The sequence below is a fragment of the Sciurus vulgaris genome (assembly GCF_902686455.1).
Source record: "Sciurus vulgaris genome assembly, chromosome: 11".
Taxonomy (NCBI): Eukaryota; Metazoa; Chordata; class Mammalia; order Rodentia; family Sciuridae; genus Sciurus; species Sciurus vulgaris.
The window spans coordinates 65,307,788-65,334,600 of record NC_136472.1 but is presented as its reverse complement, the minus strand read 5'-3'; the positions used below and the strand labels follow the sequence as shown (position 1 = coordinate 65,334,600).

The 26,813-nt window shown below is 37.1% G+C and overlaps 1 protein-coding gene and 1 pseudogene across 2 annotated transcripts; both read left to right on the top strand.

Moving 5' to 3' along the window:
• Positions 1–6,503: 6,503 nt before the first annotated feature.
• Positions 6,504–7,469, top strand: LOC306640973 (olfactory receptor 10A5; the record flags this gene model as incomplete). The annotated part of the gene is made up of 1 exon (XM_079105742.1): positions 6,504–7,469. One exon carries the CDS (start codon positions 6,504–6,506, stop codon positions 7,467–7,469), a length of 966 nt encoding a protein of 321 aa, XP_078961868.1.
• Positions 7,470–22,882: 15,413 nt separating this feature from the next.
• LOC306638529 (small ribosomal subunit protein eS6-like) lies at positions 22,883–25,263 on the top strand (annotated as a pseudogene). The gene is made up of 2 exons: positions 22,883–22,890; positions 24,546–25,263. The product of its transcript is annotated as a small ribosomal subunit protein eS6-like (transcript).
• Positions 25,264–26,813: the final 1,550 nt, after the last annotated feature.

Sequence of the window (26,813 nt, the reverse complement as noted above, 5' to 3'; positions counted from 1 at the left end):
ATTTTTTTCCTTCCCCCCACACCTCTCTTTTCCCTCTATACAGTCCCTCCTTCCTCCATTCTTGCCCCACTCCCACCCCCCATTATGTGTCATAATTAACTATTCAGTGAGATCATTCGTCTTTTGGATTTTTGAGATTGGCTTATCTCACTAGACATGATATTCTCCAATTTCATCCATTTGCCTGCAAATGCCATAATTTTATTATTCTTTATAGCTGAGTAATATTCCATTATATATATATATATATATATAAAATACAGTTTCTTTATCCAGTCATCAATTGAAGGTATCTCTGTAGTATGCTGATTTTAAGTCCTTTGGAAATAGGCCGAGGAGTGGGATAGCTGGGTCAAATGGTAGGTCCACTCCAAGTTTTCTAAGGAAACTCCACACTGCTTTCCAGAGTGGCTGCACTAATTTGCAGGCCCACCAGCAATGTATGAGTGTACCTTTTTCCCCACATCCTCTTCAACACCTATTGTTGTTTGTATTCTTGATAATCGCCATTCTAATTGGGGTGAGATGGAATCTTAGGGTAGTTTTGATTTGCATTTCTCTTATTACTAAAGATGGTGAACATTTTTTCATATGTTTGTTGATTGCTTGTACATCTTCTTCTGTGAAGTGTCTGTTCATTTCCTTAGCCCATTTGTTGATTGGATTATTTGATTTCTTGGTGTAGAGTTTTTAGAGTTCTTTATATACTCTGGAAATTAGTGCTCTATCTGAAGTATGAGTGGCAAAGATATTCTCCCACTCTGTAGGCTCTCTCTTCCCATTGCTGATAATTTCCTTTGCTGAGAGAAAACTATTTAGTTTGAATCTATCCCAGTTATTGATTCTTACTTTTATTTCTTCTGCTATGGGAGTCATGTTAAGGAAGTCTGATCCTGAGCCAACAAGGTGAAGATTTTGACCTACTTTTTCATCTATAAGATGCAGGGTCTCTGGTCTGATTTCAAGGTCCTTGATCCATTGTGAGTTGATTTTTGTGCAGGGTGAGAGATAGGGTTTAGTTTCTTTCTGTTGCATATGGATTTCCAGTTTTCCCAGCACCATTTGTTGAAGAGGCTATATTTTCTCCATTACATATTTTGGCATCTTTGTCTAGTATGAGAAAATTGTATTTATTTGGGTTTGTGTCCGTGTCCTCTATTCTGTACCATTGATCTACCTGTCTATTTTGGTGCCAATACCATGCTGTTTTTGTTACTATTGATTTGTAGTATAGTTGAAGATCTGGTATTGCAATACCCCCTGTTCCACTCTTCCTGCAAAGGATTGGTTTAGCTATTCTGGGTTTCTTATTCTTCCAGATGAATTTCATGATTGCTTGCTCTATTTTTGTAAGGTATGTCATTGGGATTTTAATTGGAATTGCATTGAATCTGTGTAGCACTTTCGGTAGTATGGCCATTTTGACAATATTAATTCTGCCTATGCAAGAACATGGGAGATCTTTCCATCTTCTAAGGTCTTTCTTAATTTCTTTCTTCAGTGTTTTGTAGTTTTCACTGTAGAGATCTTTAATTCTTTGGTTAGATTGATTCCCAAGTATTTTATTTTTTTTGAGGCTATTGCAAATGGAGTTGTTTTCCTGATTTCCCTTTCAGCTGTTTCGTCGCTTGTGTATAAAAATGCTTTAGATTTATGCGTGTTGATTTTATAGCCTGCTATTTTGCTGAATTCATTGAGGAGATCTAGAAGTTTTCTGGAGGAGGTTTTTGGATCCTCTAAATATACAATCATGTCATCCGCAAATAGTGACAGCTTAAGTTCCTCTTTTCCTATTTGTGTCCCTTTAATCTCTTTAGTCTGCCTAATTGCTCTGGCTAGAATTTCCAGGACAATGTTGAATAGACATGGTGAAAGAGGACATCCCTGTCTTGTTCCCGTTTTCAAAGGGGATGGTTTCACTTTTTCTCCATTAAGAATGATGTTCGCCATGGGCTTAGCATAAATAGCCTTTACAATGTTCAGATATGTTCCTACTATCACTATTTTTTCCAGTGTTTTGAGCATGAAGGGGTGTTGTATTTTGTCAAATGCTTTTTCTGCATCAATTGAAATAACCATATGATTCTTATCCTTAAGTCTATTGATATGATGGATTACATTTATTGATTTACAGATGTTGAACCATCTTTGCATTCCAGGGATGAACCCCACTTGATCGTGGTGCACAATTTTCTTAATATGGTTTTGGATACAGTTTGCCAATATTTTGTTAAGGATTCTTTCATCTATATTCATCAAGGATATTGGTCTAAAATTTTCTTTTCTTTCCTTGATGTGTCTTTTCCTGGTTTGGGTATGAGGGTGATATTAGCTTCATAGAATGAGTTTGGTAGGGTACCCTCCTTTTCTATTTCCTGGAATACTTTGAGAAGTATTGGAATGAGTTCTTCTTTGAAGGTCTTGTAGAATTCAGCTGAGAATCTATCTCGTCCTGGGCTTTTCTTGGATGGTAGATTTTTAATGGTTTCTTCTATTTCATTTCTTGATATTGATCTGTTTATCGTGTATATCCTCCTGGTTCAGTTTGGGAGGAGCATATGTCGCTAGAAATTTGTCAATGTCTTAGGTAGTTTCTAATTTATTGGAATACAGATTTTCAAACTAGCTTCTCATTATGTTCTGTATCTCAGTGGTGTCTGTCGAGATATTTCCTTTTGCATAATGTATTTTAGTAATTTGAGTCTTTTCTCTCCTTCTCTTTGTTAGTTTGGCTAAAGGTTTGTCTATTTTGTTTACTTTCTCAAAGAACAAACTTTTTGTTTTGTCAATTTTTTGAATAGTTTTTTTTTGTTTCAATTTCATTGATTTCAGCTCTGATTTTAATTATTTCCTGTCTTCTACTACTTTTTCTGTTATTCTGTTCTTCTTTTTCTAGGGCTTTGAGCTGTAATGTTCAGTCATTTAGTTGTTGACTTTTCATTCTTTTCTGGAATGCACTCCATGCAATGAATTTTCCTCTTAGTACCGCTTTCACAGTGTCCCAGAGATTTTGATATGTTGTATCATCATTCTCATTGATCTCTCACAATTTTTTCATCTCCTCCCTTATGTTTTTTGTTATCCATGTTTCATTCAATAGCATATTATTTAGTCTCCAGGTCTTGGAGTAATTTCCGTTTTTTATTTTGTCATTGATTTCTACTCTCAATCCATTATGATCTGATAGAACAAGGCAGTATCTCTATTTTTTTGCATTTTCTAAGGGCTGCTTGTGTCATAACATATGGTCTATTTTTGAAAATGTTCCCTGTGCTGCTGAGAAGAAAGTGAATCTGCTCATTGGTGGATGGAATATTCTATATATGTCTATTAAGTCTAGGTTCTTGATTGTGTTATTGAGTTCTATGGTTACTTTGATTGGATTTTGTTTGGAAAAATCTATCTAGTGGTGACAGTGGTGCATTAATGTCACCCAGAATTATTGTGTTGTGTTCTACGTGATTTCTAAAATTGAGAAGGATTTGTTTGATGCCTCATTGTTTGGGGCATAAATATTTACTATTGTTATGTCTTCCTGACTTATGGTTCCCTTAACCAGTATGAAATGTCCTTCTTTATCCTTTCTGATTAACTTTGGCTTGAAGTCCACTTTATCTGATATAAGGATAGAAACCCCCGCTTTTTTACTGAGTGCATGTGCATGGTAGGTTTTTTTCCTATCCTTTCACCTTTAGTCTGTGGATGTCTTTTTCTATGAAATCAGTCTCTTGCAGGCAGCATATTTCTGGGTCTTTCTTTTTAATCCATTCTGCCAGTCTATGTCTTTTGATTGATGAGTTTAGACCATTAACATTCAGGGTTATTATTGCGATATGATTTGTATTCCCAGTCATTTGGCTTATTTTTGGTTTTTAAGTTGGCTTTGTTTCTCCTTTGAGTGGTTTTTCTCTAAGGTAGTTCCTCTCTTTGCTGACCTCCATTGTTGTTTTTCATTTCCTCCTCATGGAATATTTTGTTGTAGCACAGGCTTTCTATTTGTAAATTCTTTTAACTTTTGTTATCATGGAAGGATTTTATTTCATCTTCAAATCTGAAGGTTAGTTTTGCTGGGTATAGGATTCTTGTTTGGCAACCATGTTCTTTCAGAGCTTGAAATATGTTGTTCCAGGCCCTTCTAGCTTTTAGAGTCTGGGTTGAGAAGTCGGCTGCTATCCATATTGGTCTCCCCCTATATGTAATCTGATGCTTTTCTCTCGTGGCCTTCAAAATCCTATCTTTATTTTGAATGTTAGGCATTTTCATTATAATGTGCCTTGGTGTGGATCTGTTGTGTTTCTGTGCATTTGGTGCTCTGTAAGCCTCTTGTATTTGATTTTCCATTTCATTCTTCAGGTTTGGGAAACTTTCTGAGATTATTTCATTGAATAGGTTGTTCATTCCTTTGGTTTGTATCTCTGTGCCTTCCTCAATCCCAATAATTCTTAAATTTGGTCTTTTCATGATGTCCCATAGTTCTTGGAGATTCTGTTCCTGATTTCTTACCATCTTCTCTGTTTGGGCGACTTTATTTTCAAGATTAAGTATTTTGTCTTCATTGTCTGAGGTTCTGTCTTCCAAGTGGTCTAGTCTTTTGGTGATGCTTCTATTGAGTTTTTTATTTGGTTTATTCTCTCCTTCATTTCAAGGATTTCCATTTGGTTTTTTTGTTTGTTTGTTTTGTTTTGTTTTTGTAGAATCTCTATCTCTTTTTTGAAATGATCTTTTGCTTGCTGCAGGTGCTCTTTCAGCTTATTGGTATTATCATTCATTGCCTGCATTTGCTCTCTTATCTCATCCTTTTCTTCGCGAATCATCTTAATCATGTATAGTCTGAAGTCCTTTTCTGACATTTCTTCTAACATACTGTCATTGGATTCTTTACGATAAAATCTAGATTTGTTTGGATCATTTTCTTCCCTTGTTTTTTCATGTTGTTCATGTATCTTCCCCTCTAGCAGTGCAGATCTGTGGTATTGTGGATTTCCCGCTATTGGCTTATAGTCGCCCTATAGGTTTTCAAAACCCTTTCTTTAAGGGGAGATCAATATTAGCAGTGCCCAAATCAGACACCATGCAATCCTAGACCAAATAGCCCCTATGGGGACAATAACAAAATTGCCATAATAAACAAAACGAGTTCAAATATTATCTTCGGTAAAACAAACAGGTTTGCAATAAGGTCTGCAGTTTCTAATGGAGAACAAAGAAGATGCAGAAGGATGTAGAATGTGGCGTTAATGGGATATGAAAAGAATATACAGATGTTCTAAAAAATAGAAAGGGGTGAGAGTGTAATCAAAAGAAATCGGATGTTAGCGGGATGTTAGCATGCAAAAAAGGGAGAAAGAGACTCTGAGGGAAGAGGTAAACAAAAGGAAAAGAGAGCAAGAAAACTAAAGAAATAAAAACATAAATTTTTTAAAAAGGAGAGAAAAGAAAATCTACTGTATAACAGTCATGTACTAATGAAATCTCCCAGTGTTCAGTAGCCTGATGCATGAGAGGTCTCTGACAATGAGCTTCAAGCCTCCAGCAGGCGTCGCAGGATGGGATTTGCCCCACCCAAAGATCGGAGCTATGGCTTCCAGGATTATCGAAGATGGCCGCTCTGGCTTCCAAATGTGTTGGCAAATGGAGAGCTGCAGCTCAGGGGTGGATGTGGTCAGCGAAGGTCCTGGAGATGGGATGTGGTTGGTCCGGCAGTGGTCCTGGAAGTCCGGTGTGTTTGGTCTGGTTGTGGGATCCTGGAGGCCGGGTGCAATCAGTCAGTCTGGGGTCCCGGTCATAGGGCGCAGTCAGTTGGTCTGGGGGTCCTGGTGGCAGGGAGCAGTCAGTCAATGTGAGGGCCCAAGGCAGGGAGTGATTTGTTGGGCTGAGGTATCCTGGAGACGGGGCTCAGTCAGTACGGCCAGGGGTCCTACGGGTCCTGGCTGTTGTCTCAAAATGGCGGCAGCCACGTGTAATCAAACCTGCAGGTACTGTAACAGTGAACTTCCAGGTGACAGCAGGCAGCTGGTGCTCCACTGGTGGTCGGCGATCAGTTTGCTGACTGTTGTCAGATGATCGGGAGGTGAGCCTCGTGCTTGGGTGATGGCTTGGTGTAAGGCAGGTGATGGACAGGCGAGAGGCAGGCAAATGGCAGACGATAGATGCCTGACAGTGAGCAATCTGCACTCAAAAAAGGTGTCGATATACTGACAGACTGCAGGTCATCACGGCAGACAAATGAGGTAAACACGGGGGGGGGGGGTTGATAAGCAGCAAAAACTGCCTCACCTAGAAACAGATATCCTCTACTTAAAACCAGAGTTACGGAGCAACAAGGAACGCAGCCTCCCTCTAGTCCGCCATCTTGGATCTGTGTCTTTATTCTTAGAGAGCAAAATGCCCTGCCTTTTCCAGATAAGTTTCTGATTTTGCCTTTTTCCATGACAGTAAGAGAAATCTGAAGAATCCAACCCTTCCAATCAAAAAATCTCTCTTCATGACCACATTGGAGATTTATGCCTACACCTATGGCTGCTGAAAACTGGACAAGAGTAAGTGAGTTTGTCCTCATAAGCTTCTCTTCCCTACCTACTGAAATACAGTCATTGCTCTTCCTGACATTCCTAACCATCTACCTGGTCACTCTGATGGGAAACAGCCTCATCATTCTGGTGACCTTGGCTGACCCCATGCTGCACAGTCCCATGTACTTCTTCCTCAGAAACTTGTCCTTCCTGGAGATTGGCTTCAACCTAGTCATTGTGCCTAAAATGCTGGGGACCCTCATTGCCCGGGACACAACCATCTCCTTCACTGGCTGTGCCGCTCAGATGTATTTCTTCTTCTTCTTTGGGGTGGCTGAATGCTTCCTCCTGGCCACCATGGCATATGATCGCTATGTAGCCATCTGCAGTCCCTTGCATTACCCAGTCCTCATGAACCAAAGGACACGTGCCAAGCTGGCTGCTGCCTCCTGGTTTCCAGGGTTTCCTGTGGCTACCGTGCAGACCACGTGGCTCTTCAGTTTTCCATTCTGTGCCACCAACAAGGTGAACCACTTCTTCTGTGATAGCCCACCTGTGCTGAGGCTGGTCTGTGCAGACACGGCCCAGTTTGAGATCTACGCCATTGTGGGGACCATTCTGGTAGTCATGATTCCCTGCCTGCTGATCTTGTGTTCCTACACTCGCATTGCCGCTGCCATCCTCCAGATTCCATCAGCTAAAGGGAAGCACAAAGCCTTCTCTACCTGCTCCTCCCACCTCCTTGTTGTCTCCCTGTTCTATGTATCTTCAAGTCTCACCTATTTCCGGCCCAAGTCAAACAATTCTCCTGAGAGCAAGAAATTGTTATCATTGTCCTACACTGTTGTGACTCCCATGTTGAATCCCATCATTTACAGCCTCAGAAATAATGAGGTGAAGAATGCCCTCAGCAGGACCTTCCAAAAGGTCCTAACTCTCAGAAGCCACAACCTATAGACATCCTGTCCCCCTCTCTTTAAGTCTCCATGGGAGGAAAACCCAGGTATTGAAATGGCTTTTGTAAAGCTCAATGGAGAAAAAGGAGCCAAGAGGTAGTTAAGACCTGTCATTACCACTTGCCAACTTCTCTCTTCCTATTGTAAGCTCACGTTGCTTTCTTATTGGTGCAACTGGTGTTTTGACACTTCAGTGACCAATGCATTGAAGGTATTTCTTTTGTTAATGGGCACAAACTACACATAACATACTTTCTGGACAGTTTGAAACTGTTTATTGTGTGAACTTGGGGGCATAAATGAGGAAAGACAGCAAAAAGCAAATCATCATCATTATCATCATCTTGACCTTTTATCTTGCTTTGGACTGGTCTGACTTCCACAGGAAAAGGAAAAATTATACTATATCCTTCTAGTACATAATTCTTCTTGTTCTTCCATGTCATTTTACATATCTCTGAAGCAATATTGGCTCTTAAGTTTGTTAATGCTTAGCATGGAGAAAGGAAAGGGCATCACTAATTCCTATGTGTATTCTTTTATAATCCTAATAATCTTAATCAACTCCCTCCTTAGGCTATTCTTCCAAGGGAAAACATGATTTCTCTCAATTCCATTTGCAGGTTCTTAACTCTTGTCAAAGTAATTTCAAAATTTCAGTAACATAATTTCTATTGTAGTGCTGTTTTCTTCAAGATTTGCTGTGGAGGTTAGCAGATTCTAGTATTGGGCCTTTTAACAACTCTTTTATTATTTAATACCTTTAAATTTTAAAGTTCTGTGCATTGTCAATGTGAAAATACAAAAGACCATAAGGCACAGTTATTACCATCACAAGTTAATAATTTTGTCAAAAGCAAGAGGCTCAGATGAGTTAATTTCAAGAGCAAATGTATTTTACAGCTATTAGAAAGCAAGGTTATAAGCCATTTGGTTTTATATAGTTGAAATTAAAATTTGGATGCTTGACTGTTATTGCTACATTCTTCTTAAGTACCATGTAATATATAACAATTAATTGAGTAATTAATTCAAACTCAGGATAAGAGAACATTTTATAACAGTTAAATGTGGGAGAACTGAGTGGGCATTTGTATGTGTGAGAAAGATTTGAGGAGCATAAACTTAATACAATTTTAAACTGCATTGGTAGAAATATAACTTGACTTTTAAAGATTAATTAACAAATAGCTTCACACCTTGCTATAGTGATTATATCACACTTGGAAATTCTTAAACTTGAGGTGTATATTGGTAAACTGGAAAACTAGACAATCTTACAGAAAGTTAATCTAGAACTGGAGACTATAATAATTCAAGTAAAGAAATGAGTCATATTTTGTTTTAAGCAGAGAATTTATGGTATTGCTGTCTTGAGAGGCTAAGAGGAAACAGAGAAGAAAATATAGACCTCTCAGTGTTGTCATTAAAGGTTAGAGGTAGAATCAATGGGTAAAATTAATTGAGAACTATTTTTAATAAATCATTACTTTTTAAGTCATCTATGCCAAACACCATGGAGAAAACGTTTTTGTCAGTTCTTCAACTTCTGCAGTAACTGGACTATGAGTCTGCATACTTTAAATACCTGTGATGGAAATATGTGAAAACCAGCAATCTTCACTCAGGGACTAGAAATAGGATAGACCACCACATACCACTCAGGAATTGATCTCATCCCATTTTCTCAATACACAAGGTTGTATAACCTGAGCGTTACCCATACTGAGGTATGAACCAAATCTGACTCAATTTAAAATCTCCCAAAAATAAGTGTTGAAGTCCCAGGACCCAACTGTACACTGCTTCAAGTCCCCTCACTTTCTTTAGACATAAATACATGGATTGTACATACAATTTTCCCTGTTTCCCTTTTCTTCCTCAACTACATCATACCTTATTTAAATTAATGCTGGCCTACCTTCAATTGATAAATGGATAAAGAAACTGTGGTATATATATACAATGGAATATTACTCAGCCATAAAGAATGATAAAATTATGGCATTTGCAGGCAAATGGATGAAACTGGAGAATATCATGCTAAGTGAGATAAGCCAATCTCAAAAATCCAAAGCACAAATGATCTCGCTGATAAGTGGATAATGACACATAATGGGGAGTGGGAGGGGTTAGTGTTAGGGTTAGAGTTAGGGTTAGGGAGGGGGGCAAGAATGGAGGAAGGAAGCACTGTATAGAGGGAAAAGAGGTGTGGGAGGGGTGGGGGGAAGGGAAAAATAACAGAATGAATCAAACAACATTACCCTATGTAAATTTATGATTACACAAATGGTATGCCTTTACTCCATGTACAGAGAAACAGCATGTATCCCATTTGTTTACAATTTTTAAAAAGTTCTAAAAATAGACATAGATATGAGAAGAAGAATCACAAATTAAGAAAATAAAGGATTATATTTTCAAAAAATAAAATAAAATAAACAATAAATTAATGCTGGCCTAATCCTATTAACATAATACTTACCATTCTGATTTTCAAAAACTGAAACAGATTCAGATAACCCGAAGACCACACCATTGGCAATAGTAGAGGTGGGATTTGAAGCTGATATTCTGACACCAACTATAATTTCCTCCCATTTTATAACAACTATAAACTAAAAATGCAATAAAGAGCTTTGTAAAATGAACTTTATTTTCAAAAAAAATTGAATGTGTAGTTTTATAGCAAAAGAATTAAAGGAAGAAATTTCCTATTTGTCAAGCATTATCATGAGGATATTTTTATTCTGAATGATCTGTCTCTGATATAATCGTATAATGAGATTATTTGCCTTATGTTATCAACAAACTCTCTCAAACAACTTGGGGAAAAATCTGAAAAGTAGGAAAAAGAAGACGAAAACCAAATTCTCATTACAAATAATGATAACACTTGACTGTCCTTAATCTTCATCTCTGACAGTTGTAGTCATAGCATATATACATTTTTATATTTCTTATCACTTAATATCATAACCAAAGTTGCAAGTTTGGGCCTCCAACAAATTAAGACTCTAAAGTAGTTTTCCCATCTAAAAATGGAGATAGCCACTATAATTTTCACATAGAATTGTGATAATTAAGTTGGGTAATGAGTATAATAAAACTCTTACCCCAATCACTAATTACATCTCATGCTTTTGTAACTATTTCTAAGAATAATATTTATATATCATATATTATATTACATATTAATTAATATATGATATTTAACTATTAAATAATATTTAAACATGCAATAATATGTAAAATATCTCAACATATGTGCCATGATTTCATTTATATATGCTCCTATTTTCTATAATTCAGTTGCTTTTTTGTGGTGAGTCCAGTATAAATAATAATGCAATGAGCATTTTTGTACTTTAAATTGTTAGTGTGAGTTAGTACACTGATATGAAAGTGTCTGAGTCCATTTATTTTTTCTTATACATGCACATTTATTATGAGCCAAGCACTGTACTTGTAAGTATTTCCAGGAATGAACATCTACAACTTTTAGAGGTGAATTCATCAAATAGCTATCACCAATCAAATGTATATGCACCTAATAAGAGAACTTCAAAATACAGAGTAAAAACTAATAGAACTAAAGGGGGAAATAAACAAAGACTTAAGTATAGTGGGAAGATTTCTAAATCATTTCTCATTAACCAGTGGGACAAGTAAAATATATTAATAAGCTTATAAAAGACTTCAGGAACACTAAGAATAAATTTGCCCAAAATGACATTAATATAGGACACCATGCAACAACAGCAGATACCGTAATTATATTTTAAGTGCATGTGGAAGTGACTATTGAAAACTAGTACAGTGCCACTCAGTATCCTTCATTGGATCCACAATGCCATTATGAATACCAAAATTCTCAGATGGTCAAATCCCCTAAATAAGATGGTACAAGAGTGTGTAAAATCTACGAAGCTTCCAATTTACTATAATCTGATTATTTATAATACCTGGTACAATGTAAATGTCACATAATTAGTTGTTATAATGTCTTGATAGGAAATAATGACAAGAAAAGTAGTCTGTGCATTGTCAATACAGATATAATTTTTCCTGAGTTATTTTCTATATATGTGCTTTCGGTTGAACCCATGGATGCAGAATGCACAGATACAGGAGTCCAACTGTATACAGAAATACAGTAGATTCTGTAACTAAGCCTTGTAGCCTATGATCTTACTAAACTCACTTATTAATTCCATTGCCTTTTTAAATAAGATCTTCAGAATTTTCTGCATAATAATGATATGTGCCAATATAGCCTTATTTTCCCCTTAAAATTACCATGCATTTTCTACCTTCTTCTTGTCTTCATGTACGATGAATTATCTCAAGTATAATGGTGAATGGAGTGGATAAACCATACACACTTACGTTGTTACTCATGACAATAAATTAAAAAAAAAATAGTTGACATATTACAGAGAGACTGCACCAACTTACAGTACTATGAATGATGGTTATGTCTCATTTCTGTTGAAAAGTATTTGCCACCAAATCCTCAGATATTTTCCAGTTAGATAGCTGAAAAAGTTATCTACCTAAAGTTTTAACTTTATCTCAACTTCCTTTCATGTTAAAAAGTTGTATTTATTTTCATTTCGTACATCTATATCCTGTATGCATAGTTCTATCAGATGATATATCTTTAATAGTGCTTAATTGAAATCTTTACATACATAATAGGAAGATAACTATTTTGAAATGAACATAATTTTACTTTTTTGTACTTTCTATCTTGTCATTGCTTATGCTATTACTTTATCCTTCAGATATAGGGACTATTTTGGAATCCACAAAAATATTATTTCATTAGTTCTATCAGTGCTTACATTATTGTTTTATGTTTAAATCTTTTATAGTCTTGAATTTCTGTGGTGTGAAATCTGAAGTATTGTTTTTTTTCAATTATTTGCCCATTTGTGCCAAGGAAATGAATAGACACTTCACAGAAGAAGATCTACAAGCAATCAACAAACATATGGAAAAATGTTCAACATCTCTAGTAATAAGAGAAATGCAAATCAAAACCACCCTAAGATTCCATCTCACCCCAATTAGAATGGCGAATATCAAGAATACGAGCAACAGCAGGTGTTGGCGAGGATGTGGGGAGAAAGGTACACTCATACATTTCTGGTGGGGCTGCAAATTAGTGCAGCCACTCTGGAAAGCAGTGTGGAGATTCCTTAGAAAACTTGGAATGGACCCTCCATTTGACCCAGCTATCCCACTCCTTGGCCTATACCCAAAGGACTTAAAATCAGCATACTACAGAGATACAGCCACATCAATGTTCATAGCTGCTCAATTCACAATAGCCAGACTGTGGAACCAACCTAGATGCCCTTCAATTGATGAGTGGATAAAGAAACTGTGGTATATATATACAACAGAATATTACTCAGCCATAAAGAATGATAAAATTATGGCATTTGCAGGCAAATGGATGAAATTGGAGAATATTATGCTAAGTGAGAGAAGCCAATCTCAAAAAGCCAAAGGACGAATGATATCGCTAATAAGTGGATGATGACACATAATGGGGGGAGGGAAGGGTTAGTGTTAGGGTTAGAGTTAGGGTTAGGGAGGGGGGCAAGTATGGAGGAAGGAAGGACTGTATAGAGGGAAAAGAGGGATGGGAGGGGTGGGGAGAAGGTAAAAAATAACAGAATGAATCAAACAACATTACTCTATGTAAATTTATGATTACACAAATGGTATGCCTTTATGCCATGTACAAACAGAGAAGCAACATGTATTCCATTTGTTTACAATAAAATAAAAAATAAAAAAAATTACTTGCCCATTTGCTTCAGTTCCATTTAATTAATAACCTATTATTTTCCATACTAATTGGAAAAATTAATATGTTCTTTTTTTAATTTATTTTTATTGTAAACAAATGGGATACATGTTGTTTCTCTGTTTGTACATGGAGTAAAGGGATACCATTTGTGTAATCATACATTTACATAGAGTAATGTTGTTTGATTCATTCTGTTATTTTTCCCTCCCTCCCACCCCGTCACCCCTCTTTTCCCTCTGTATAGTCCCTCCTACCTCCATTCTTGTCCTCTCCCCCCGCATTATGTGTCATCATCCACTTATCCGTGAGATCATTTGTCCTTTGGATTTTTGAGATCAGCTTATCTCACTTAGCATGATATTCTCCGATTTCATTCATTTGCCTGCAAATGCCATAATTTTATTATTCTTTATAGCTGAGTAATATTCCATTGTATATATATGCCACAGTTTCTTTATCCATTCATCAATTGAAGGACATCTAGGTAGGTTCCACAATCTGGCTATTATGAACATTGATGTGGCTGCATCTTTGTCCTGATGCTGATTTTAAGACCTTTGGGTATAGGCCAAGGAGTGGGATAGCTGGGTCAAATGGTGGTTCCATTCCAAGCTTTCTGAGGAATCTCCACACTGCTTTCCAGAGTGGCTGCACTAATTTGCAGCCCCACCAGCAATGTATGAGTGTACCTTCTTCCCCACATCCTCGCCAACACATATTGTTGCTTGTATTCTTGATCATCGCCATTCTAATTGGGGTGAGATGGAATCTTAGGGTAGTTTTTATTTGCATTCCTCATATTACTAGAGAAGTTGAACATTTTTTCATATGTCTGTTTATTACTTGTAGATCTTCTTCGGTGAAATGGCTGTTCATTTCCTTAGCCCATTTGTTGATTGGATTTTTTGTATTCTTGGTGTAAAGTTTTTTGAGTACTTTACATATTCTGGAAATTAGTGCTCTATCTGAAGTATGAGTGGCAAAAATTTTCTCCCACTCTGTGGGCTCTCCTTCACATTGCTGATAGTATCTTTTGCTGAGAGAAAGCTTTTCAGTTTGACTCTATCCCAGTTGTTGATTCTTGCTTTTATTTCTTGTGCAATGGAGTCCTGTTAAGGAAGTCTGATCCTAGGCCAACAAGGTGAAGATTTGGACCTACTTTTTCATCTATAAGATGCAGGGTCTCTGGTCTGATTTCAAGGTCCTTGATCCATTGTGAGTTGATTTTTGTGCAGGGTGAGAGATAGGGTTTAGTTTCATTCTGTTGCATATGATTTCCAGTTTTCCCAGCACCATTGTTGAAGAGGCTATCTTTTCTCCATTGCATATTTTTGGCACCTTTGTCTAGTATTAGAAAATTGTATTTACTTGGATTTGTGCCCATGTCCTCTATTCTGTACCATTGATCTACCTGTCTATTTTGGTACCAATACCATGCTGTTTTTGTTACTATTACTTTGTAGTATAGTTGAAGTTCTGGTATTGCAATACACCCTGCTTCACTCTTCCTGTTAAGGATTACCTTAGCTATTCTGGTTTTCTTATTGTTCCAGATGAATTTCTGGAATGATTGATTTCAGATGATTGATTGCTCTATTTCTGTAAGGTACATCATTGGGATTTTAATTGGAATTGCATTGAATCTGTGTACCACTTTTGGTAGTATGGCCATTTTGACAATATTAATTCTGCCTATGCAAAAACATGGGAGATCTTTCCATCTTCTAAGGGTTTTTTAAATTTCTTTCTTTAGTGTTCTGTAGTTCTCATTGTAGAGTTCTTTCACAAAGAGTTCTTTCACCTCTTTTGTGCGATCGATCCCAAGTATTTTATTTTTTTCGACACTATGGTGAATGGAGTAGTTTTCCTAATTTCTCTTTCTGAAGATTCATCACTTATGTATAAAAATACATTGGATTTATGAGCATTGATCTTATATCCTGCTACTTTACTGAATTTACTTATGAGTTCTAAAAGTTTTCTGGTGGAATTTCCTGGTTGCTCTAAAAATATAATCATGTCATCAGCGAATAGGGATAGTTTGAGTTCTTCTTTTCCAATTCGTATCCCTTTAATTTCTTTGGTTTGTCTAATTGCTCTCGCTAGAATTTCAAGGACAATGTTGAATAGAAGTGGTGAAAGAGGGCATCCCTGCCTTGTTCCAGTTTTTAGGGGGAATGCTTTCAGTTTTTCACCATTTAGAATGATATTAGCAATGGGCTTAGCATTGATAGCCTTTACAATGTTAAGGAATGTTCCCACTATCCCTATTTTTTCTAGTGTTTTGAGCATGAAAGGGTGCTGTATTTTATCAAATGCTTTTTCTGCATCTATCGAAATAATCATGTGATTCTTGACTTTAAGTCTGTTGATATGATGAATTACGTTTATTGATTTCCGAATGTTGAACCAACCTTGCATCCCTGGGATAAAACCCACTTGATCATCATGCACTATCTCTTTAATTTGTTAAGATTTTGTTGAAAAGTTTTGCATCAATGTTCACTAAGGATATTGGTCTGAAATTTTCTTTCCTCGATGTGTCTCTGTCTGGTTTAGGTATCAGGGTGACATTGGCTTCATAGAATGTGTTTGGGAGGGTTCCCTCCTCTTCTATTTTATGGAATTCTTTGAAGAGTATTGGAATGAGCTCTTCTTTAAAGGTTTTGTAGAACTCAGCTGAGAACCCATCTGGTCCCAGAATTTTCCTTGTTGGTAGGCTTTTGATGACTTCTTCTATTTCATTACTTGAAATTGATCTATTTAAGTTGTGCATGTCCTCCTGGTTCTGTTTAGGTAATTCATATGTCTCTAGAAACCTGTTGATGTCTTCGAGATTTTCTAATTTGTTGGAGTTTAGATTTTCAAAATAGCTTCTAATTATATTTTGTTTTTTACTCGTGTTTGTTGTAATATTTCCTTGTTCATTCCAAATTTTAGTAATTTGCGTTTTATCTCTCTTTCTCTTTGTTAGTGTGGCTAAGGGTTTATCAATTTCGTTTATTTTTTCGAAGAACCAACTCTTTATTTTGTTAATTTTTTCTATTATTTCTTTTGTTTCAATTTCATTGATTTCAGCTCTGATTTTAACTATTTCCTGTCTTCTATTACTTTTGGTGTTAGTCTGTTCTTCTTTTCTAGGGCTTTGATCTATAGTGTTAAGTCGTTTATTTGTTGATTTTTTTCTTCTTTTCTTGAATATGCTCCATGAAATAAATCTTCCTCTAAGTACTGCTTTCATAGTGTCCCAGAGATTTTGATATGATGTAGCTTTGTTCTCATTTACTTCTAAGAATATTTTTATTTCCCTCCTGATGTCTTCTGTTATCCATTCATCATATAATAGCGTATTATTTAATCTCCATGTGTTGGAGTAGTTTCTGTTTTTTATTCTATCATTTATTTCTAATTTCTATCCATTATGATCTGATAGAATACAAGGTAGTACTCTATCTTTTTGTATTTGCTAACCTTAGCTTTATAGCATAAAATATGGTCTATTTTAGAGAAGGATCCGTGTGCTGCTGAGAAGAAGGTATATTTGCTCTTTATTGGATGGTATATTCTATATATGTCTGTTAAGTCTAAATTATCAATTGTGTTATGGAGATCTATGGTTTCTTTATTCAATTTTTGCTTGGAAGATCTGTCCAGTGGTGAGAGAGGTGTGTTAAAATCGCCTAGTATTATTGTATTGTGGTCTGTTTGATTTCTGGAATTGAGAAGGATTGACACACATGGATGAGCCAATGTTTGGGCATAGATATTTATGATTGTTATGTCTTGGTGATTTATGCTTCCCTTAAGCAGTATGTAATGTCCTTCTTTATCCCTTCTGACTAGTTTTGGCTTGAAGTCCACCTTATCTGAAATGAGGATGCATACTCCAGCTTTTTTGCTGTGTTCGTGTGCATGGTATGTTTTTTCCCATCCTTTCACCTTTAGTCTGTGGGAATCTCTTTCTATGAGATGAGTCTCTTGCAGGCAGCAAATTGTTAGATTTTTCTTTTTAATCCAATCTGCCAGTCTATGTCTTTTGATTGATGAGTTCAGGTCATTAACATTCAGGGTTATTATTGAGATATGATTTCTATTCCCAGTCATTTGGCTCTTTTTTGTTTTTTGACATTAATTGGTTTCTCCTTTATTTGGCTATTCCTTTTTGCTAGTTCCTCTCATTGCTGACTTGCATCATTGTTTTTCATCTCTTCCTCATGGAATATTTTGCTGAGAATGTTCTGAAATGCAGCTTTCTTTTTGTAAATTCTTTTAGTTTTTGTTCATCATGGAAGAATTTTATTTCATCATCAAATCTGAAGGTAAGTTTTGCTGGGCATAAGATTCTTGGTTGGCATCCATTTTCTTTCAGGGCTTGATAAATGTTGTTCCAGGCCCTTCTAGCTTTTAGAGCCTGGATTGAAAAATCTGCTGATATACTTATTGGTTTCCGCCGAATGTAATTTGATTCTTTTCCCTCACAGCCTTTAAAATTTTGTCTTTATTTTGTATGTTAGGTATTTTCATTATAATGTGCCTTGGTGTAGGTCTGTCATAATTTTGTACATTTGGAGTTCTATAAGCCTCTCGTACTTGATTTTCCATTTCATTCTTTAGATTTGGGAAATTTTCTGATATTATTTCATTGAATAGATTGTTCATTCCTTTGGTTTGTTTCTCTGTGCCTTCCTCAATCCCATTAATTCTTAAATTTGACCTTTTCATGATATCCCATAATTCTTGTAGGTTCTGCTCATGATTTCTTATCATTTTCTCTGTTTGGTCAACTTTGTTTTCAAGATTAAATATTTTGTCTTCAATGTCTGAGGTTCTGTCTTCCAGGTGTTCTATCCTATTGGTTATGCTTTCTATGGAATATTTAATTTGGTTTATTGTTTCCTTCATTTCAAGGATTTCTGTTTGGTTTGTTTTTTCAGTATCTCTTTTTATTGAAATGCTTCCCCTATTTGCTCTTTTAGCTGTTGATTGGTATGATCATTTAATGCCTGCATTTGCTCTTTCATCTCCTCATTTGCTTCTCTGATTGTTTTAATTATGTACATTCTTTTTTTTTTATTGTAAACAAATGGGATACATGTTGTTTCTTTGTACGTGGCGTAAAGGCATACCATTTGTGTAATCATAAATTTACATAGAGTAATGTTGTTTGATTCATTCTGTTTTTCTCCCCTTCCCCCCACCCCTCCCACCCTTCTTTTCCCTCTATACAGTCCTTCCTTCCTTCATTCTTTCTGCCCTCCCTAACCCTAACTGTAACCCTAACACTAACCCCTCCCTCCCCCCATTTTGTGTCCTCATCCACTTATTAGCGATATCATTTGTCCTTTGGTTTTTTGAGATTGGCTTATCTCACTAGCATGATATTACATTCTGAACTCCCTTTCTGACATTTCTTCTGCCATGCTGTCATTGGTTTTTATTGATATAGCATCTAGGTTTGTTTGGGATATTTTCTTCCCTTGTTTTCTCATATTGGTCAGATGTCAGTGGGACTCTGAGATATTGCAGATTTCCTCTATTGGCTTATAGTGTCCCTGTAGATTTCCAGTATATCACATCCTAGCCTTCAGTAGCCTGAAGTCTTGGAGGAATTTGATAATGCAGTGCTTCTGAAGAAAGCTGCCCCTGGCCCGCTGCTGGGTTTGGGACTGGGGGATGGGTGTTTGGAAAGCCTCTCACTAGGCAGGTCTGCTCTGAGTAGCTGGCTGTGGACCGGGTCTGCCACTGGATGGAGCCAGGCTGCTCGGGAAAGCCTCTGGCCTCCCTGCCCTGATCTGAGAAGCTGTCTGAGGACCAGGACCCACCACTGGGTGCAAGGCTGGGGGCTGGGTGTGCTGGGAAAATCTCTCACTGGGCAGGCCTGCTCTGAGAAGCTGGCTGTGGGCCTGCCACCAGATGGAGCCGGGCTGCTCTGGAAATCCTCTGGCCTCCCTGCCCTGGTCTGAGAAGCTGCCTGCCAACTGGATGGGGGCCCACCACTGAGGGCTGGGTGTGTGCAGAAAGCCTCTCACTGGGCGGGTCTGCTCTGAGAAGCTGGTTGTGGACCGGGCCTGTTGCCGGATGGAGCCGGGCTGCTTGGGAAAGTCTCTCGCCACCCTGCCCTGCTCTGAGAAGCTGCCCACTGTCCCAGCCTGCTGCCCAGGCTGAGCTTCACCCAGTGGGAGCAACTTACCCAGCATCTCTGAGTTGGTCTGAGTCTCTCAATACCTCCCCTTCTTGAATCCTGAGTTCTGGAGCAAACAGGAGATGCAGTCACCTTCTAGTCTGCCATCTTGAAAAATTCCCAATATGTTCTCATGTATAATCACAATATTTAAAGACTATGCCTATGGAGCATAAGCAGCACTAAAACATTCAAAGTTTTAAGGATTTTTAATGTTTCCAATGAATTTAACAATACTGTACTTGTTACCATGAAGACTCAATTTAAAAATTATAGACTACAATTCAGAAGAATCTTTGAAAGATGGTAGAATAATTGCATTTCATCCAACTGCATTGTTTGAACTTTATAAATAATAAGGAAAAAGAAGCATTGTTTGAACTTTATAAATAATAAGGAAAAAGAAGAAAATTAGCTTGTGGGAAATTTTACGGTTATGTGGATGTACTGGGCAATATTTAAATGAATGACATCATACATATAAAACTAAACATTGCAAAAATTGCCATGGAGAGAAAAAAAGGAATGCAAAAACCAATAATAACAAAGAATATTTTAAAAGTTCTTTGGGTGACAATATTTAAGCTAATTTATGCAACAAAGATAAGAAGTAGAGGAATGGCACTCCAGACTGAGGAAGATCCCAAAAGTTCCTGGTGAAGAAGACTTGGTGCATCATAGAAGTTGAAGAAAGCCCATTTTGGCCAAAATGTTGTGAATATGGAAAAGTGAGGGGGAAAAAATGTTTTGATAGGTAGGCAGATCAGAAAGGAACTATTTTTTATCATGATAAGGAAATTGTAGTTTAACCTGCATGCAATGGGTAGCCATTGAAATATTTTAATTAAGAGGGTGATATTTTTAAAAAGGTGATGACTACTATTGCAAGAGTGGAAATAAACAAACTAGTACAGTGGTGGTTTAGTTTAGGTTGGGGGCAATGGAGATGAGAGTTCAGATTCTGAATACATTTGGAATATAAATGTGGTAAGATTTGGTGGAATAGATTGTATATGACAATTGAGGAGAAGGAGGTATGAAGGATTCCACTCTCAGTTCTATCAACCAAGTTGATAAAGGCCCCCTCTATCAAAACGGGAAAGGATGGAGGAAGATCATGTGCTATGGTGGGGCCAGGGCAGGGAAAGAGATTCAAAATTGTTTCCTGTTTATCTGAGAGGCCAGTTTTGTGTCTTATATGAATGTCACTATGTTAAACCCACCAAAATAGATAACTAGAGACATGGTTAAAGCACTAAAGCAGACATAAAGCATGCAACCCAGTGTTGAGACAGAAATAGAAACATATAATTAAGATCCTGGTAATGATGTGTGTGTAGGGGTGACAAGTAATAGCAGCGCAACAGAGTAAGATGGAATTGGGGAGAGGTTTTGGATTATGTGTAAGAGATTTTGAAGATTTCAAACTACTACAATGTGTCAGGTATGCATCCCTAACATGGAATCCTCCATGCTTTCCTTTTCTCCCCCGCCCCCACCTTATTTTGGATTAGCTTTCACATATCAAGAGAAAACATTCGAACTTTGACCTTTTGTGTATGGCTTATTTCACTTAGCCTCTAGTTCCACCCATTTACCAAATATGCCATGATTTCATTCTTCTTCATGACTAATACTCCATTGTGTGTATGTACCACATTTCCTTTATCCATTCATCTATCGAAGGGCACACAGGTTGGTTCCATGGCTTAGCTACTGTGAATTATGCTGCTTTAAAAGTTAATGTGGCTGCATCCTTACAATATGCTGATCTTTGGATACATATTGCTGAGTGTGATCTAGGTCATATGGTGGTTCCACTCCTAATTTTTTGAGGAATCTTCATACTCTTTCCAGAGTAGTTGTCTAATTGGCAGTCCCACCAATAATGTATGAGTGTACTTTTCCCCCATCATCCTCACCAACACTTATTATTATTTGTGTTCTTTATAATTGCCATTGTGACTGGAGTGAGATGAAATCTCAATATAGTTTTTATTTGTATCTCCTAATTACTAGAAATGTAGAACATGTTTTCATGTATTTGTTGGTCATTTATGTTTCTTCTTTTGAGAAGTATCTGTTTAGTTCTTCTGCCCATTTATTGATCGGGTTGTTTGTTTTAGAAGAATGAAACTTGATCCCTACCTCTCACCCTGCACAAAAGTCAACTCAAAGTGGATAGAAGACTTAGGATTTAGACCAGAAACTCCACAAATTCTAGAAGAGAATGTAGGATCAACACTCCAACATACTGGCACAGGAATTGACTTCCTTATCAAGAGCTCTGAAGCACAAGGAATAAAACCAAAAATCAATAAGAGTATTGACATCAAGTTAAAAAGCCTCTACACAGTGAGGAGAGAGAGACCATAGAATGGGAGAAGACCTTTGTCATCTGCTCCTCAGATAGGGTATTTATATTCACAATATCTAAAGAACTCACTTTTTATTTTTGTGATGAAATCCTGCTATTGTAAGATATACCATTTTAAAATTTCAAATTTTTTCTGTTGTGTTCTGTGAGTTGAAAATGTTTCACAAGTGTTTAGGTGGTATTTATGTACATTGTATACTTTTAGCATAGTCAGGTATCATTGTATGATAAACACAATATTCTGCCATCTAATTGGATTACAAAATGATCTAAACTCCACGGCACCTTTAAATGTGGCATTTGAAATCCACTTTTTTTCTTATTTTTGGCATAATGTGTATGCACGGATAATAAAAATGAATCCATGATGCTATACTAAAGATAGGCATTGGAACTCAAAACACTGACAAATAACAACTGCTTTATTGTGATAGTGTTTTTAGCAGCAGAACAAAGTATCACTAATGGACAAACTCTGTCACAGCAGCCCAATGTCAGCCATTAAAATCAGTCATAATGCATAAATGAGTATGGTTGTGCTCCAATAAAACTTTATTTCTAAGTACTGACATTTGAATTTCATATAATTTTTACATGCCAAGAAATAGCAATTTTCTTTTGATTTTTCTAACCATTTAAAAATGTAAAACAAAATTATTAACTCATAGATAATATAGACTTATTGGATTAGGCCCATAGGCTGTAGTTTTCCAAAACCTGAGCAGTGCATGATCTATAACTCTAAAATACCTGGGTTTTAACCCTGATCCTGTTTGCTTAACAGCTCTATAACATTGGGCAAGTTACTTAGGATCTCTTGTGCCTCAGTTTCTGCTTTTGCAAAATGAGAACAATCATAGCACATACCTCACAACCTGGTTGATAGTGCATGTAAATCACTAAGAAACTGTGCAGGGGACATAATAATTTCTATAGAAATGTTCACCATTATGATACTGATGACAGTGGTGTGCACTATGGTATGAATAATAGAAATCGTGACATGGGAGAGAAAACAGGAGGAAGACTAGGATGACAAGGTAGGTAGGAATGACGTCTTGAAAGGTCATCTGTGCTGAGGTATTTGAACACCATTTTTTTTTTTTTGAACTATGTAATAAGGGTTTTCAAGACAAGAAAAAAATTAGATCAATATTTTGGAACATTACTATGGCAGTGGGTAGAGATCAGGGGACAAGAGAACACAATCTGTGAAATAGAGAGAAGTAAAAAGACTTGTAAGGAAAAAAAATAAGCACAAGGAAAGCCATTTCTTAAATCTCAGAAATTGAAGCCTTCTATCTAAATAGGTCATCAGAGTAAGCATTAAGCAGAGCTGATGGCTCAAAGGAAAACAGCTGCCACTCTGGATAGCAGCTGCCTCTGGAAACCTGCAGGGACTTGAGCTTCGAAGCTGGCCCCTTCCCAAGATGAGATCTTTAGGATGTGTGACTGTGCCACCTGGGACATTAGCCCCCTCCCCAGACCTGAGCCTGTCTTCACCTCCCTCCCCCTCCAGGCCCCAGCACAGGCCTCTGGGAGCCTCAGTCAGCTCCGCTCCCTCAGCGGCAGTGTCTCATTAACAACTTTTTAATGAGGTCACAGATAGTGACTGTTCATTAATGGATTGGGTAGTTTGCAATCCCAGGGGAGGAAGGGACTGAGGACAGAAGTCAGTGACAACAGAACTAAGCCCAAGAGTAGCTACATTGGAGGGAGGAAGAATGAGCTCCTTTTAGCAGAGACCCCTAGCCTTTCACTGTTAGGCCTCTGGGGTCCCTTCCAGGCACTATGATTCTGGAGAGAGAGAACTCAAGGGACCAGGGCCTGGTGGGAGGAAGTGACAACAGAGCCAAGTGATCCCAGGCTCGTCCCAGCTCTAGGTAGAGAGTCTTGGGGAAATCAGACATTCTTCAGATTTTCTTGTATGCTTGTGTAGATGAAAGAGTGCTCTTGAAACTTTACATCCTCTTGCCTTCATAACCATGCATTTCCTTGCTACTCCCCTTTCCTATCCTTGTGCAGATTTTTTATGTTATATTTCAAATCCTTTTAAATTATACTTGTCCTAGGAGTCATTGGTCCTCTTCTTCCCTCCATGTGTAGGATCTTGGACATTCCATTCACTCCCAGGTCCTCAAAAACAATAATTCCTGTGGAGATGAAGCTGCCATTAATTTATATCTCCCTTGAGGATTAGTGCCTCCTCATTGGCCTCCCTGCCTCCAGTCATACTGCAGATTTACACATATACTCCTCATTCCAATTCATCCTACCCAAGTTGTTTTCAAATTTATATGTGGCAATCTATTATTATCATGCTTAAAACTCTTATGATTCACCTTCATCTTCAGAATAAAACTAATATTCCTAGTATGTCAAACAAGCCCCCTTACAGTTCAGCTCTAGCCTCTCCTTGCAACTTCAGATCTTACCATATCCCAGCCACATGGTTAAATGATTATTCAACTATTATTGTATTATTTTCTTTCCTTGTATACCATGCATTTTTAGTTAGCATTCTTTATTCCCATCAAAAATGTGGAGTTGAAAAACTTCAGTTTAAATCCTATATTGGCTATTTACCAGCTATATAAGTTCACACAAATTACTTTAAATTTCTATCCTCCTATGTCCTCATCTGTGGTGCAATAGCACCTTGTGAGGTTAACATAAAAATAAAATGAGGATTAAGAAACCTACTGTTGAGTTGCTCCAAAGTGAAGTTCACTATCTCCTTCCCAGCCACTAGCTGCCAGAAACTCATTGAAGTGGATGATAAACACAAACTTCCTACTTTTTATGAGAAGCGTATGGCCACAGAAGTTGCTGCTGACGCTCTGGGTGAAGAATGGAAGAGTTATGTGAATCGGTGGCGGAACCAACAAACAAGGTTTCCCCGTGAAGCAGGGTGTCTGGACCCATGGCCGAGTTTGTCTGCTGCTGAGTAAGGGGCACTCCTGTTACAGACCAAGGCGAACTGGAGAGAGAAAGCGCAAATCTGTTCGAGGTTGCATTGTGGATGACAATCTGAGTGTTCTTAACTTGGTTATTGTAAGAAAAGGAGAGAAGGATATTCCTGGACCCATGGATACTACTGTACCTCATAGACTGAGACCCACAAGAGCTAGTAGAATCCGCAAACTTCGATCTAAGGAAGATGATGTCCGCCAATATGTTGTCAGAAAACCCTTAGACAAGAAAGGTAAAAAACTCAGAACCAAAGCACCAAAGATTCAGTGTCTTGTAAACAGCGTACTAAGAAAAATAAGGAAGAGGCTGCAGAATATGCCAAACTTTTGGCCAAGAGAATGAAAGAAGCCAAAGAAAAAGGCCAGGAACAGACTGCCAAGAGACACAGGCTATCCTCTCTGAAAGCTTCTACAGTCAAAAATAAGAATTTTTCAGAGTAACAAATAAATAAGATCTGGCCTTCAAAAAAGAAAAGAAAAGAAGAGAAAAGAAAAGAAAAGAAAAGAAGAGAAAAGAAAAGAAAAGAAGAGAAAAGAAAAGAAAAGAAAAGAAAAAACGTCAAAGAGCATTAAAAATCCCATTTGTCATATGACAGCAGAGGTACAATGTGAACTAATCAAAAATGTTAGTGACCACTTTCACTTGTAGAACTTTCTGTTTCTATTCTTTAGCATTTTTTTTCCAATTTAGAGATCTCTTCTGCAGAATTCTCAACAGATGTTTGCTACTATTTGTAACATAAGTAAATTATTAGGTCCCCTCCTTTTCCCAGGGAGCAGGGTAAAGAAAGGAACTAACATGCAGTTACTGCCAAATATGAGCTACCTATTTGTTAGTAAAGTACTCTTCATGGTATAAGAGGTATAAAACAGACAAAGTAACAACCAATAAATGTCAGAGTTTAGGTTTGAGTTCAGGTGTCTCTGGTTGCAATATCATTATCTTTTTTATATAACACATTATTTCTCTAAAATATAATGATAGAAGCTAGAAAGAAACTAGGAGAAAAAGAAAATGATATGTAACATGAAAGGTCGAAATGCTTCAGGAATGTCCTAACAGAAAAAAAGAACATTGACACCAATAGATAAAAATGAATGACCTATTACCGTATATGATGAACTGTTTCTTTGAGATGGTTGAAAGAACTAAAAAAGTTACTTTTACACTTTTCCCTTTTTTTCCCCCAGTATTAGTGATTCACTACTGAGCCACATCTCCAGTCCTTTTTCTATTTTTATTTTTTCCATTTTGAGACAAAGTCTCCCTAAGTTGTTTAGGGCCTCACTGAGTTACTGAAGCTACCTTTGAACTTGTGATCCTCCTGCCTCAACCTCCTCATTCACTGGGATAATTGGTATGTATCACCATGCCCTGCTAAAAAATTACTTTTACTCTTACTTTTTATGTAAGAGTACTACTTAGTACTACTTAGAATAAATCTTCAACCAAAGGTAGACATTATTTACATGTTTGCTCAACTCCTCTGTCAATAATTCCTGCCTCACCTCATATACCCCACACCAAATTAATTCTTTCCTTTCACTTAAGATTCAACTCTAACATTTTTTCTTTCATGAAACTCTAAGCAAATCAGAGTTAACCCTCCTTGATTGTTAAGAATTAAATGTATTGCATTTGTATTTTATATGCCTAACGGATACAGTTAAGGTGAGTTTATCATTCATGTGTGTATTTCAGAGAACCAGAGTCCAGTGCCTAGTATACAGTAGTTACTCAATAAGTGATTAAATGAGTGCACAGTTCCCAAAATGTTTCTCTAGCTCTGACCTCCCACTGAAATGTGAGTTTTTCCAACTTTCCAATTGTCAAACATATCTCTGCTGAGGTATCAAGGCATATGTCAAGCAACCGCAAGCTCTCAGACAAACTTTTATCCTAATCTTCAAATCTCGAAAAAAAAAAATGGTTTTCAGTGATAATTATTCCCTTTTTTGAACCCACTTTTCCTTATCACATCTTGAATATT